Source organism: Salvelinus sp. IW2-2015, linkage group LG8 (genome assembly GCF_002910315.2).
Source record: "Salvelinus sp. IW2-2015 linkage group LG8, ASM291031v2, whole genome shotgun sequence".
NCBI lineage: Eukaryota > Metazoa > Chordata > Actinopteri > Salmoniformes > Salmonidae > Salvelinus > Salvelinus sp. IW2-2015.
The window spans coordinates 28,542,579-28,558,430 of record NC_036848.1 but is presented as its reverse complement, the minus strand read 5'-3'; the positions used below and the strand labels follow the sequence as shown (position 1 = coordinate 28,558,430).

At 42.9% G+C, this 15,852-nt stretch overlaps 1 protein-coding gene across 2 annotated transcripts in view; it reads right to left on the bottom strand.

Moving 5' to 3' along the window:
- LOC111967680 (ATP-dependent RNA helicase DHX8) overlaps nucleotides 1-15,852 on the bottom strand; it is a 36,427-nt gene continuing 20,575 nt past the window's right edge. For both annotated transcript variants that reach the window (XM_023992916.2, XM_070444843.1), the window contains 5 exons: nucleotides 11,347-11,484; nucleotides 10,966-11,094; nucleotides 3,401-3,597; nucleotides 1,032-1,211; nucleotides 1-759 (listed from right to left, as the gene is read on the bottom strand). In XM_023992916.2, the coding sequence (XP_023848684.1) occupies nucleotides 540-759; nucleotides 1,032-1,211; nucleotides 3,401-3,597; nucleotides 10,966-11,094; nucleotides 11,347-11,484 (864 nt within the window). In that variant the 3' untranslated portion in view covers nucleotides 1-539. The remainder of the gene's footprint in view (nucleotides 760-1,031; nucleotides 1,212-3,400; nucleotides 3,598-10,965; nucleotides 11,095-11,346; nucleotides 11,485-15,852) is intronic.

The window sequence follows — 15,852 nt, the reverse complement described above, 5'->3', positions numbered from 1 at the left end:
GACCATCCAATATTTAATATGGAAGAATATGGTCATTTAGATATCACTCATTTCAGTTCGCTTACATTTCCGTCATCTTAATGAAACCACAGATCTGGTAATTGTTGACCACAATCAAAGTCCGATCTATTTCCCTAGATATAAACTATATTACATGAGATCTCTAGACTAAATGGACTCTCAGCATTGTGTCCTCATAAACAGACAGACTTCCACTGACTGATTAGATTACTGCCCACTTAAAGTGTCCAGTCTCCTTCCTAATCACCTAATAGTCATTTTCTTTGAGGGAATCCGTAATGTTCTGTTTTGAGATAATTTATACATTGGGCAAAAAAAACTTTTTGGTAATATATGGGCACTTTTGATTTCTGTCCGATGGGAGGTAAGTTAACTGACATTGACCATGAAGCCAAATGACTCGGAAGGAACACAGAAAGGAACAATGGACTGGTATTTCTCAACCAGTTGTCAATGACAGTCTCCCTCTCTCTCCTGCTGTGGTGTGAGCCTGTGCGTAAGGGTATAGAGATACACCTCTACTTCCTGCGAAAGGCGCGGGAGATTCTCCAAGCGTTGGGCTCTTCGTAGCGGTTGTAGAGGGGCTCGAGGCGCTGCATCTTCTTCTGTTTGCTGAGACGCGTGGGATCGGCCACTTTGAAAAAGGCCGGCGAGAACTCTACCAGCCAGCGTGGGTCAATGGTGGTCACCTCCCTCATGTACTCCTTAGTAGTCAGCACCAACTCATGGTACACTAACCTGGCGATATGGGGATGAAAGGAGTGGGGGAAATTAGTGTACAGAAGAGCACGTTTTTTAATCTTTCTGGAGCTCTATTGCCTGATCATATATATTTAAAAAGTATCAGTCTATAAACTTATACAGTACTCTTTACTTTCCAACAATGTTTGATCTATACAATGACTCTACTACATAGAGGCAAGGATGTCAAAAACTTTTACGAGTAACAATTGACGATAGTCAATGTAAACTTGAGACTATGCCTAAAACCCCCACGGGTATAGACTCACCACTCAGGCTGGCGGTTGAACAGGGAACTGGAGGGGTGGATGTACACCACCTGCTGGTCAATAAGGGTACGGTAGCCCTCCTGGGGATCCTTTTTGGCTGCGTTCCGGAAGAAACCACTGCAGATGGCCTTCTGTATGCGCACTGTGGCCTTTCCACAAGACACCATGTCCAGTTTATGCCTGAAAGAACAGGTCAAAGTAAGGGTGAATTATTGGAGTCCTATGTCTGACATATTGATACAGTAAGGCCCGTAGATTTTCTATGAAGTAAACTGAACAAAAATATAAATGCAAAAAGTGTTGTTCCCATTTTACATGAGCTGAAATAAAATATCCTAGAAATTTTCCATATGCACAAAATGCTAATTTCTCTCAAATGTTGTGCACATATTTGTTTAGATCACTGTTAACGAGCATTTCTCCTTTGCCAAGATAATCCATCCACCTGACAGCTGTGATTAAACAGCATGATCATTACATATAAAAAAGGCCACTAAAATGTACAGTTTTGTCACAAAAACACAATGGCACAGATTTCTCAAGTTTTTAGGGAGTGCAGTACGTCCAACTGGCCTCACAACCACAGACCACGTATAACCACGCCAGCCCAGGTCCTCCACATCAAGCATCTTTACCTGTGGGATCATCTGAGGCCAGCCACCCGGATGATGAAACTGAGGAGTATTTCTGTCTGTAATAAAGCACTTTTGTGGGTGAAAACTCATTCTGATTGGCTGAGCCTCGCTCCCCAGTGGGTGGGCCTTCCCACGCCCACCCATGGCTGCACCCCTGTGCAATCCATAGATTAGGGCATAATTAATTTAAATTGACTGATTTCCTTATATGAACAGTAAATGAGTAAAATTTTTGAATTTGTCGCATGTCGCATTTTTTTTTTTGTATGTATTACAATTATTATTTTCCTCATCAATCTACACACAATACCCCATAATGACAAAGTGAAAACCGCTTTTTAGAATTTTTTGAAAATGTATTAAAAATAAAAAAAGAGAAATACCTTATTTGTTGTTGTTTCTACAACTTGATTGGAGTCCACCTGTGGTAAAATTCAATTGACTGGACATGATTTGGAAAGGCACACACTTGTCTATACAAGGTCCCACGTTTGACAGTGCATGTCAGAGCAAAAACCAAGCCGTGAGGTGAAAGGAATTGTCCGTAGAGCTCCGAGACAGGATTGTGTCGAGGCACAGATCTGGGGAAGCGTACCAAATCATTTCTGCAGCATTGAAGGTCCCCAAGAACAGTGGCCTCCATCATTCTTAAAAATCAAGTAGTTTGGAACCACGAAGAACCCAGATGGTCACTCTGACAAAGCTCCAGAGTTCCTCTGTGGAGATGGGAGAACCTTCCAGAAGGACAGCCATCTCTGCAGCACTCCACCAATCAGGCCTTTATAGTAGAGTGGATGGTAACCACCCCTCGGTAAAAGGCACATGACAGCCTGCTTGGAGTTGGCCAAAATGTTCCTAAAGGACTCTCAGACCATGAGAAACAAGATTCTCTGGTCTGATGAAACCAAGATTGAACTCTTTGGCCTGAATGCCAAGCGTCACATCTGGAGGAAACCTGGCACCATCCCTACGGTGAAGCATGGTGGTGGCAGCATAATGTTGTGGGAATGTTTTCAGTGGCAGGGAAACTAATCAGGATCGAGGGAAAGATGAATGGAGTAAAGTACAGAGAGAGATCCTTGATGAAAACCTGCACCAGCGCACTCAGGACCTCAGATTGGGGCAAAGGTTCACCTTCCAACAGGACAACGACCCTACGCACACAGCCAAGACAACACAGGAGTGGCTTCGGGACAAGTTTCGGAATGTCCTTGAGTGGCCCAGCAAGAGCCCAGACTTGAACCTGATCGAACATCTTTGGAGAGACATGAAAATAGGTGTAAAGCGACGCTCCCCATCCAACCTGACAGAGCTTGAGAGCGTCATACCCAAGAAGACTCAATGCTGTAATCGCTGCCAAAGGTGCATCAACAAAGTACTGAGTAAAGGCTCTGAATACTTATATAAATGTGATATTTCAGGTCTTTATTTTTAATACATTTGCTAAACATTCTAAAAACATGTTTTTGCTTTGTCATTATGGGGTATTGTGTGTAGATTGATGAGGGAAAAAACGAATTGAATACATTTCAGAATAAGGCTGTAACATAACAAAAGGGGGAAAAAGTCAAGGGGTCTGAATACTTTCCGAATGCACTGTAGATAAGGTTAAATTTAGGCCCTAGAGATTGCTTCTTTGAGTCACAGGATTAATATGACTCACAAGTAAAGCTACCATTTGAGAACTTTGCCGGATATAGAATTAATTACATATGCTTATGATGAGTGTCCTACCTGTCCATGATACCCAGCATCTGTTTGCGGATATCCTGGGCTCTGCGCAAGGAACGGGCCTGGATGAAGTTCTCGAAGCACCAGGGGTTGGAGAACTTGTTGTTCTTCCAGGAGTTATAGACAGCCAGCAGAGTGAGGTGGTCTCCTTCGGCCTGGTGGAACTTGGCCTTCTTCTGGTCAGCCATCTGCTGCTTGTCCTAGGGCACCAGAGAATAAAATGACTATAAGGACTGGCCACCAACTGATCAACATTAAATCACATTAGGCTACAACGGTCACATTATGGTTGGAGGTTTCAAACAACATATGACAAGTTAGGAAAGTCAGTCAACCATAATTCACTACCATCAACAAATGTGACAGCTGTGATAGCAGTTGATTCTTGTTGTAAACCCATAAACCACCCCCTGCCCAAGGGTATTCTAATCCTACAGAGGGTGCATGCGCACAAATGGCTCAAGCCTTCACATTTGCGCCCAAGGTGAACCCTTAACTGCGATTTACAGTAGAGTGAAAAACATTACAATTTGGTAAGCTAACAAAACCCACATCGCCAAGTTGTAATAACATATTGAGAGACAACCAACAGTTGTCAGACAAATTTTATATTTTTTGTATATTCCTTGTGTCACTATATATATATATACAGTGGGAGAACAAGTATTTGATACACTGCCGATTTTGCAGATTTTCCTACTTAAAAAGCATGTAGAGGTCTGTAATTTTATCATAGGTACACTTCAACTGTGAGAGACGGAATCTAAAACAAAAATCCCGAAAATCACATTGTATGATTTTTAAGTAATTAATTAGCATTTTATTGCATGACATAAGTATTTGATACATCAGAAAAGCAGAACTTTATATTGGTACAGAATCCTTTGTTTGCAATTACAGAGATCATACGTTTCCTGTAGTTCTTGACCAGGTTTGCACACACTGCAGCAGGGATTTTGACCCATCCTCCATACAGACCTTCTCCAGATCCTTCAGGTTCGGGCTGTCGCTGGGCAATACGGACTTTCAGCTCCCTCCAAAGATTTTCTATTGGGTTCAGGTCTGGGAACTGGCTAGACCACTCCAGGACCTTGAGATGCTTCTTACAGAGCCACTCCTTAGTTGCCCTGGCTGTGTGTTTCGGGTCGTTGTCATGCTGGAAGACCCAGCCATGACCCATCATCAATGCTCTTACTGAGGGAAGGAGGTTGTTGGCTAAGATCTCGCAATACATGGCCCCATCCATCCTCCCCTCAATACGGTGCAGTCGTCCCGTCCCCTTTGCAGAAAAGCATCCCCAAAGAATGATGTTTCCACCTCCATGCTTCACGGTTGGGATGTGTTCTTGGGGTTGTACTCATCCTTCTTCTTCCTCCAAACACGGCGAGTGGAGTTTAGACCAAAAGCTCTTTTTGAATCATCAGACCACATGACCTTCTCCTATTCCTCCTCTGGATCATCCAGATGGTCATTGCAAACTTCAGACGGGCCTGGACATGCGCCTGCTTGAGCAGGGGGACCTTGTGTGCGCTGCAGGATTTTAATCCATGACGGCGTAGTGTGTTACTAATTGTTTCTTTGAGACTGTGGTCCCAGCTCTCTTCAGGTCATTGACCAGGTCCTGCCGTGTAGTTCTGGGCTGATCCCTCACCTTCCTCATGATCATTGATGCCCCACGAGGTGAGATCTTGCATGGAGCCCCAGACCGAGGGTGATTGACCATCATCTTGAACTTCTTCTATTTTCTTCTATTTTCTAATAATTGCGCCAACAGTTGTTGCCTTCTCACCAAGCTGCTTGCCTATTGTCCTGTAGCCCATCCCAGCCTTGTGCAGGTCTACAATTTTATCCCTGATGTCCTTACACAGCTCTCTGGTCTTGCCATTGTGGAGAGGTTGGAGTCTGTTTGATTGATGGTGTGGACAGGTGTCTTATACAGGTAACGAGTTCAAACAGGTGCAGTTAATACAGGTAATGAGTGGAGGACAGGAGGGCTTCTTAAAGAAAACTAACAGGTCTGTGAGAGCTGGAATTCTTACTGGTTGGTAGGTGATCAAATACTTATGTCATGCAATAAAATGCAAATGAATTACTTAAAATCATACAATGTGATTTCTGGATTTTTGTTTTAGATCCGTCTCTCACAGTTGAAGTGTACCTATGATAAAAATTACAGACCTCTACATGCTTTGTAAGTAGGAAAACCTGCAAAATCGGCAGTGTTATCAAATACTTGTTCTCCCCACTGTATATACACACTGCTCAAAAAAATAAAGGGAACACTTAAAAACAACAATGTAACTCCAAGTCAATCACACTTCTGTGAAATCAAACTGTCCACTGATTGACAATACATTTCACATGCTGTTGTGCAAATGAATAGACAACAGGTGGAAATTATAGGCAATTAGCAAGACACCCCCAATAAAGGAGTGGTTCTGCAGGTGGTGACCACAGACCACTTCTCAGTTCCTATGCTTCCTGGCTGATGTTTTGGTCACTTTTGAATGCTGGCGGTCCTTTCACTCTAGTGGTAGCATGAGACGGAGTCTACAACCCACACAAGTGGCTCAGGTAGTGCAGCTCATCCAGGATGGCACATCAATGCGAGCTGTGGCAAGAAGGTTCGCTGTGTCTGTCAGCGTAGTGTCCAGAGCATGGAGAACAGAGAGACGGCCAGTACATCAGGAGAACGTGGAGGAGGCCGTAGGAGGGCAACAACCCAGCAGCAGGACCGCTACCTCCGCCTTTGTGCAAGGAGGAGCACTGCCAGAGCCTGCAAAATGACCTCCAGCAGGCCACAAATGTGCATGTGTTTGCTCAAACGGTCAGAAACAGACTCCATGAGGGTGGTATGAGGGCCCGACGTCCACAGATGGGGGTTGTGCTTACAGCCCAACACCGTGCAGGACATTTGGCATTTGCCAGAGAACACCAAGATTGGCAAATTCGCCACTGGCGCCCTGTGCTCTTCACAGATGAAAGCAGGTTCACACTGAGCACATGTGACAGACGTGACAGAGTCTGGAGACGCCGTGGAGAACGTTCTGCTGCCTGCAACATCCTCCAGCATGACCGTTTGGCGTGGGTCAGTCATGGTGTGGGGTGGCATTCTTTGGGGGCCGCACAGCCTTCCATGTGCTCGCCAGAGGTAGCCGACTGCCATTAAGTACCGAGATGAGATCCTCAGACCCCCTGTGAGACCATATGCTGGTGCGGTTGGCCCTGGGCTCCTCCTAATGCAAGACAATGCTAGACCTCATGTGGCTGGAGTGTGTCAGCAGTTCCTGCAAAGGAAGGCATTGATGCTATGGACTGGCCCGCCCGTTCCCCAGACCTGAATCCAATTGAGCACATCTGGGACTCATGTCTCGCTCCATCCACCAACGCCACACCACAGACTGTCCAGGAGTTGGCGGATGCTTTAATCCAGGTCTGGGAGGAGATCCCTCAGGAGACCATCCGCCACCTCATTAGGAGCATGCCCAGGCGTTGTAGGGAGGTCATACAGGCACGTGGAGGCCACACACACTACTGAGCCTCATTTTGACTTGTTTTAAGGACATATCATCAAAGTTGGATCAGCCAGTAGTGTGGTTTTCCACTTTAATTTAGAGTGTGACTCCCAATTCCAGACTCCATGGGTTGATAAATTAGATTTTCATTGATAATTTTTGTGTGATTTTGTTGTCAGCACATTCAACTATTGAAAGAAAAAAGTATTTAATAAGAATATTTCATTCATTCAGATCTAGGATGTGTTATTTAGTGTTCCCTTTATTTTTCTGAGCAGTGTATATACAGTGGGGAGAACAAGTATTTGATACACTGGCGATTTTGCAGTTTTCCTACTTACAAAAGCAGTGTAGAGGTCTGTAATTTTTATCATAGGTACACTTCAACTGTGAGAGACGGAATCTAAAACAAAAATCCAGAAAATCACATTGTATGATTTTAAGTCATTAATAGCTTTTATGCATGGACATAAGTATTTCACACCATTTAAAAAAGATACACTTCTTGTTAATCCCACCAGTGTCCGATTTCAAAAAGGCTTTACAGCGAAAGCACCACAAACGATTATGTTAGGTCACCACCAAATCACAGCCATTTTTCCAGCCAAAGACAGGAGTCACAAAAAGCAGAAACAGAGATAAAATGAATCACTAACCTTTGATGATCTTCATCAGATGACACTCATAGGACTTCATGTTACACAATACATATATGTTTTGTTTGATAAAGTTCATATTTATATCCAAAAACCTCAGTTTACATTGGCGCCATGTTCAGAAATGCCTCCAGAATATCCTGAGAAATTTCAGAGAGCTACATCAAATAACAGAAATACTCATCATAAACTTTGATGAAAGATACATGTTTTACATAGAATTAAAGATAAACTTGTTCTTAATGCAAACGCTGTGTCAGATTTCAAAAAAGCTTTACGGCAAAAGCACAATATTCAATAATCTGAGAACAGTGTTCAGCCACAAAAGCAAGCCATACAGTTACCCGCTAAATTGTGGAGTCAACAAAAGTCATAAATAGCATTATAAATCTTCACTTACCTTTGCTGATCTTTGTCGGAATGCACTCCCAGGACTCCCACAAGAAATGTACGTTTTGTTTTGCTCAGGTTTATGCCTGTTTATGTCCATTTATGTCCAAATAGCTACTTTTGTTAGCGCGTTTGGTAAACAAATCCAAAGTCATGAAGCGCGTTCACTAAAAGCAGACGATGTCAAAAAATTCCGTAACAGTCAGTAGAAACATGTCAAACGATGTATTGAATCAATCTTTAGGATGTTTTTAACATAAATCTTCAATAATGTTCCAACCGGAGAATTCTTTTGTCTTCAGAAATGCGATAGAACAGAGCTCGCTCTCACATGAACGCGCATGGTCAGCTCATGGCAGACCTTACTCATTCTCCTCTCCTTCGGCCCCACTTCACAGTAGAAGCATCAGACATGGTTCTAAAGACTGTTGACATCTAGTGGAAGCCATAGGAAGTGCAAACTGACCCATATCCCACTGTGTATTCGATAAGCGATGAGTTGAAAACCTACAAATCTCAGATTTCCCACTTCCTGGTTGGATTTTTTTCTCAGGTTTATGCCTGTCATATGAGTTCTGTTATACTCACAGACATCATTCAAACAGTTTTAGAAACTTCAGAGTGTTTTCTATACAATACTAATAATATGCATATATTAGCAACTGGGACTGAGGAGCAGGCAGTTTACTCTGGGCACCTTTTCATCCAAGCTACTCAATACTGCCCCTGCAGCCGTAAGAAGTTAATCCTTTGGCACTTATGAAATGCTTGTAATTATACTTCAGTATTCCAAAGTAACATCTGACAAACATATCTAAAGACACTGAAGCAGCAAACTTTGTGGAAATTAATATTTGTGTCGTTCTCAAAACTTTTGGCCATGACTGCACTCTTAGGTTGGAGTCATTAAAACTCGTTTTGCAACCACTCCACACATTTCTTGTTAACAAACTATAGTTTTGGCAAGTCGGTTAGGACATCTACTTTGTGCATGACACAAGTAATATTTCCAACAGTTGTTAACATACAGATTATTTCACTTATAATTCACTGTATCACAATTCCAGTTGGTCAGAAGTTTACATACACTAAGTTGACTGTGCCTTTAAACAGCATGGAAAATTCCAGAAAATTATGTCATGGCTTAAGAAGCTTCTGATAGGATAATTGACATCATTTGAGTCAATTGGAGGTGTACCTGTGGATGTATTTCAAGGCCTACCTTCAAACTCAGTGCCTTTTTGCTTGACATCATGGGGAAATCTAAAGAAATCAGCCAGTATCTATATCCACAGTAAAACGAGTCCTATATCGACATAACCTGAAAGGCCACTCAGCAATGGAAGAAGCCACTGCTCCAAAACTGCCATAAAAAGCCAGACTACGGTTTGCAACTGCACATGGGGACAAAGATTGTACTTTTTTGGATAAATGTCCTCTGGTCTGATGAACAAAAACAGAACTGTTTGGCCATAATGACCATCGTTATGTTTGGAGGAAAAGGGGGAGGCTTGCAAGCCGAAGAACACCATACCAACCGTGAAGCACGGGGGTGGCAGCATCATGTTGTGGGGGTGCTTTGCTGCAGGAGGGACTGGTGCCCTTCACAAAATAGATGGCAGCATGAGAAAGGAAAATTATGTGGATTATTGAAGTAACATCTCAAGACATCAGTCTGGAAGTTAAAGCTTGGTCGCAAATGGGTCTTTCAAATGGACAATGACCTCAAGCATACTTCCAAAGTTGTGGCAAAATGGCTTAAGGACAACAAAGTCAAGGTATTAGAGTGGTCATCACAAAGCCCCGACTTCAATCCTATAGAGAATTGGTGGGCAGAACTGAAAGTGTGCGAGCAAGGAGGCCTACAAACCTGACTCAGTTACACCAGCTCTGTCAGGAGGAATGGGCCAAAATTCACCAAAATTATTGTGGGAAGCTTGTGGAAGGCTACCCGAAACGTTTGACCCAAGTTTAAAACATTTTAAAGTCAATGCTATCAAATACTAATTGAGTGTATGTAAACTTCTGACCCACTGGGAATGTGATGAAAGAAATAAAAGCTGAAATAAATCTTTCTCTCTACTATTATTCTGACATTTCACATTCTTGTGATCCTAACTGACCTAAGACAGGGAATTTTTACTAGGATTTAATGTCAGGAATTGTGAAAACTGAGTTTAAATGCATTTGGCTAAGGTGTATGTAAACTTCTGACTTCAAATGTATATAGTACCTTTATCTCTGCATTGTTGGAAAAGGACCCCGTAAGCATTTCACTGTTAGTATACACCTGTTGTTTACGAAGCATGTGACAAATACAAATTTATTTTATTTTTTATTTAACTCGGCAAGTCAGTCAAGAACAAATTCTTATTTACAATGACGGCCTACCCCGGGCAAACCCGGCCGACGCTGGGCCAATTGTGCGCCGCCCTATGAGACTCCAAATCACGGCCGGGTGTTATACAGCCTGGATTCGAACCAGGGACTGTAGTGATGCCTCTTGCACTGAGATACAGTGCCTTAGACAGCTGCGCTACTCGGGATTGATTTGAATAACATTTTACTTTGATGCTAGCTTGGCTTCTGCTACCTAGCGGACTAGCATCGGTAGCTATTAGCTAATATGTGTGCTGTATAACAAAGCTGAGATGTGCACATTTGAAACCAATCTGAGACAGACATGGATCTAATTAAGTAATGTAACATTCAATATTTGCAGTCAAAATTACCAGAATGTGAGGCTGACTTACAGGTAACTTGTTAGCTGACTAGCTTGAAAGCTAACAACATTGAAAATGACTTTGGCGTCAATGTTTTATTACAAAACAGTATTTGCAGACACAGTAGAGAAATGTATTCCAATTTGAATAGCTACCATCATTGTCGAGCTGCAGAAGGTTATTTATTTTTTCCGTGCATGGTTTTTATGTAATATTTCAGTTAACACACTGGCCTGGATATAGCCATGGTTACACAGTATTTATGGACCTGTGATTTGCCATACCTTGGGCCTGTAGAAGACGTTCTGCACAGACAGCATGGAGACGATGGTGAGCATCTCCTCACTGCAGCCCAGGTGGACGGACATGATCAGCATCTTACACAACATGGGCTCCAGAGGGAACTCAGCCATCTGATACAAACATAGAGACAGAGGGAGAGGAATGGGGAAGAGTGTATAACATTTAATTCATTACAACAATATTGTGGTTGGGGTCAAGTCAATTTTAACTCAGACAATTCACTGACCATGAACTTCCAAATATGAATACATGTTTTTCAATTTTTTATATTAACTACGGCATCAATTCAAATATAATTGCTTGCCTGATTTTCATCTTCAATATATTGAATAGATCGCTTGTTGTTCCATACTCCATCTTACCCTGCGTCCAAGGCGAGTGAGTAACCCCTCATCATCCAGAGCCCCTAAAGTGTAGAGCATCTCCATAGCTGTGATCATTGTCTCCATGGGTGGAGCGTCCATGAAATCAAATGATAGCAGGTCATTGATGCCCATGGCCTGAAGGAAGTATAGAGAGGGGAAAGTAAAGGGGTGGCATTGGAAGAACAGAGTATTGTATGTATTTATATATATATATATATACATACACACACACACACACACACACACACACACACACACAAACACACAATGTGGGAAGCTTGTGGAAGGCTACCTGAAATGTTTGACCCAAGTTAAACAATTTAAAGTCAATGCTACCAAATACGAATTGAGTGTATGTAAACTACTGACCTACTGGGAATGTGACGAAAGAAATAAAAGCTGAAATAAATCATTCTCTCTACTACTATTCTGACATTTCACGTTCTTAAAATAAAGTGGTGATCCTCCTAATTTTTACTAGGATTAAATGTCAGGAATTGTCAAAAACTGAGTTTAAATGTATTTTGCCAAGGTATATGTAAACTTCCGTCTTCAACTGTACATGCATACACACACGATACAACGGGTGGTTCTAATCCTGAATGCTGATTGGTTAAAACTGCATTCCAGCTGATGTCTATTCCACAAATTACCACCGGCTAAATCTATGACGTTAAAATGCCTATTTACTCTGTTCCATCTGACTGCGCAATACACTTTCTCATCAGCCCAGCCAGGCACTTTATAAACTTGATCTCCACTATAAAAAAACAGGAAAGGGCCTTCCCCAAACTGTTGCCACAAAGTAGGAAGCACAGAGTCGTCTAGAATGTCATTGTACATTTACATTTACATTTAAGTCATTTAGCAGACGCTCTTATCCAGAGCGACTTACAAATTGGAAAGTTCATACATATTCATACATATTCATCCTGGTCCCCCCGTGGGGAATGAACCCACAACCCTGGCGTTGCAAGCGCCATGCTCTACCAACTGAGCCACACGGGACCATTGTATGCTGTAGTGTTAAGATTTCACTTCAATGGAACTAAGGGGCCTAGTCCGAACTATGAAGAACAGCCCCAGACCATTATTCCTCCTGCACCAAACACCAAACGTTGGCACTATGCATTCAGGCAGGTAGCGTTCTCCTGGCGTCCGCCAAACCCAGCTTCATCCATCTGACTGCCAGATGGTGAAGCGTGATTCATCACTCCAGAGAACGCGTTTCCACTGCTCCAGAGTCCAATGGCGGCGAGCTTTACACCACTACAGATGACGCTTGGCTTTGCGCATGGTGAACTTAGGCTTGTGTGCGGCTGCTCTGCCATGGAAACCCATTTCATGAAGCTCCTGACAAACAGTTCTTGTGCTGAAGTTGTTTCCAGAGGCAGTTTGGAACTCGGTAGTGTGTTGTAACCGAGGACAGACGATTTTTATGCTCGGTGGTCGTGTACTGTGAGCTTGTGTGGCCTACCACTTCGCAGCTGAGCCATTGTTGCTCCTAGACGTTTCCACTTCACAATAACAGCACTTACAGTTGACCGGGGCAGCTCTAGCAAAGCAGAAATTTGACGAACTGACTTGTTGGAAAGGTGGCACCTATGACGGTGGCAGATTGAAAGTCAATGAGCTTGTCAGTAAGGCATTTTTAATGCTAATGTTTGTCTATGGAGATTGCATGTTTGTGTGTTCGATTTTATAAACCTGTCAGCAACGGGTGTGGCTGATATAGCCAAATCCAATATTTTGAAGGGGTGTCCACATACCCTTTTCTATATATACACACAGTACCAGTCAAAAGTTTGGACACACCTACTCATTCCAGGGTTTTTCTTTATTTTTACTATTTTCTACATTGTAGAATAATAGTGAAGACATCAAAACTATGAAAGAACACACATGGAATCATGTAGTAACCAAAAAAGTGTTAAACAAATCAAAATATATTATACATTTGAGATTCTTCAAAGTAGCCACCCTTTGCCTTGATGATAGCTTTGCACACTTTTGGCATTCTCTAAACTAGCTTCACATGGAATGCTTTTCCAACGGTCTTGAAGGAATTCCCACATATGCTGAGCACTTGCTGGCTGCTTTTCCTTCACTCTGCAGTCTAACTCATCCCAAACCATCTCAATTGGGAAAGTATTCAGACCCCATGACTTTTTCCACATTTTGTTACGTTACAGCCTTTTTCTAAAATCAATCTACAGACAATACCCCATCATGACAAAGAAAAACAGGTTTAGAAATTTTTGCTAATTTGTAATATATATATTTTTTAAACGTCTGAAATAACACATTTACATAAGTATTCAGACCCTTTACTCAGTACTTGGTCGAAGTACCTTTGGCAGGGACTACAGCCCCGAGTCTTCGTGGGTATGACGCTACAAGCTTGGCACAGCTGTATTTGGGGAGTTTCTCCCATTCTTCTCTGCAGATCCTCTCAAGCTCTGTCAGGTTGGACGGGGAGCATCGCTGCACAGTTATTTTCAGGTCTCTCCAGAGATGTTCGATCGGGTTCAAGTCCAGGCTCTGGCTGGGCCACACAAGGACATTCAGAGACTTGTCCCGAAGCCACTCATGCGTCGTCTTGGCTGTGTGCTTAGGGTCATTGTCCTGTTGGAAGGTGAACCTTTGCCCCAGTCTGAGGTCCTGAGCAGGTTTTCCATCAAGAATCTCTGTACTTTGCTCAGTTCAACTTTCCCTCGGTCCTGATTAGTCTCCCAGTCCCTGAAAAACATCCCCACAGCATGATGCTGCCACCACCATGCTTCACCCTCCAGACATGACGTTTGGTATTCAGGTCAAAGAGTTCAATCTTGGCTTCATCAGACCAGAGAATCTTGTTTGTCATGGTCTGAGAGTCTTTAGGTGCCTTTTGGCAAACGCCAAGCGTAAAAGCTTTATTGGTGGAGAGCTGCAGAGATGGTTGTCCTTCTGTCAGGTTCTCCCATTTCAACAAAGGTACATCGGAGCGCTGTCAGAGTGACCATCGGGTTCTTCGTCACCTCCCTAACCAAGGCCCTTCTCCCCCGATTGCTCAGTTTGGTCGGGCAGCCAGCTCTAGGAAGAGTCTTGGTGGTTCCAAACTCCTTCCATATAAGAATGATGGAGGCCACTGTGTTCTTGGGAATCTTCAATGCTGCAGAAATGTTTTGGTACCCTTCCCCAGATCGGTGCTTCGACACAATCCTGTCTCGGAGCTCGACGGACAATTCCTTCAACTTCGTGGCTTGGTTTTTGCTCTGACAAGCGCTGTCAACTGTGGGACCTCACATAGACAGGTGTGTGCCTTTCCAAATCATGTCGAATCAATTGAATTTACCACAGGGGGACTCCAAGTTGTAGAAACATCTCAAGGATGATCAATGGAAACAGGATGCACCTGAGCACAATTTCGAGTCTCATAGCAAAGGGTCTGAATACTTACGTAAATAAGTTCTGTTTGTTATTAATAATACATGTGGAAAAATGTCAAAAAATCTCTTTTCACTTTTTCATTATGGGGTATTGTGTGTAGATTAATGAGGATTTTTAAAAATGTAATCCATTTTCAGAATAAGCCTGTAACGTAACAAAATGTGGAAAAAGGGAAGGGGAAAGTCTGAATACTTTCTGAATGCACTGTATATATTAACATTCAATATGTTTTCCACCTAGTCCTCCAAACAGGAGAGAGTGGGCTTGGGGCATAATACAAGAAAATATATATTTTAAGAAAAGGGTGTTAATTGTTAATGAGGACCCTAACTGCTACAGACCTATATCTATCCTACCCTGCCTTTCTAAAGTCTTCGAAAGCCAAGTCAACAAACAGATTACCGACCATTTCGAATCACACCACACCTTCTCCGCTATGCAATCTGGTTTCAGAGCTGGTCATGGGTGCACCTCAGCCACGCTCAAGGTCATAAACGATATCGTAACCGCCATCGATAGGAAACAATACTGTGCAGCCGTATTCATTGACCTGGCCAAGGCTTTTGACTCTGTCAATCACCACATCCTCATTGGCAGACTCGACAGCCTTGGTTTTCTCTAATGATGCCTCGCCTGGTTCACCAACTACTTCTCTGATCGAGTTCAGTGTGTCAAATCGGAGGGTCTGTTGTCCGGGCCTCTGGCAGTCTCTATGGGGGTGCCACAGGGTTCAATTCTTGGACCGACTCTCTTCTCTGTTTACATCAATGATGTCGCTCTTGCTGCTGGTGATTCTCTGATCCACTCTACGCAGACGACACTATTCTGTATACTTCTGGCCCTTCTTTTGACACTGTGTTAACAACCCTCCAGGCGAGCTTCAATGCCATACAACTCTCCTTCCGTGGCCTCCAACTGCTCTTAAATACAAGTAAAACCAAATGCATGCTCTTCAACCGATCGCTGCCTGCTCCTGCCCGCCTGTCCAACATCACTACTTTGGACGGCTCTGACTTAGAATATGTGGACAACTACAAATACCTAGGTGTCTGGTTAGACTGTAAACTCTCCTTC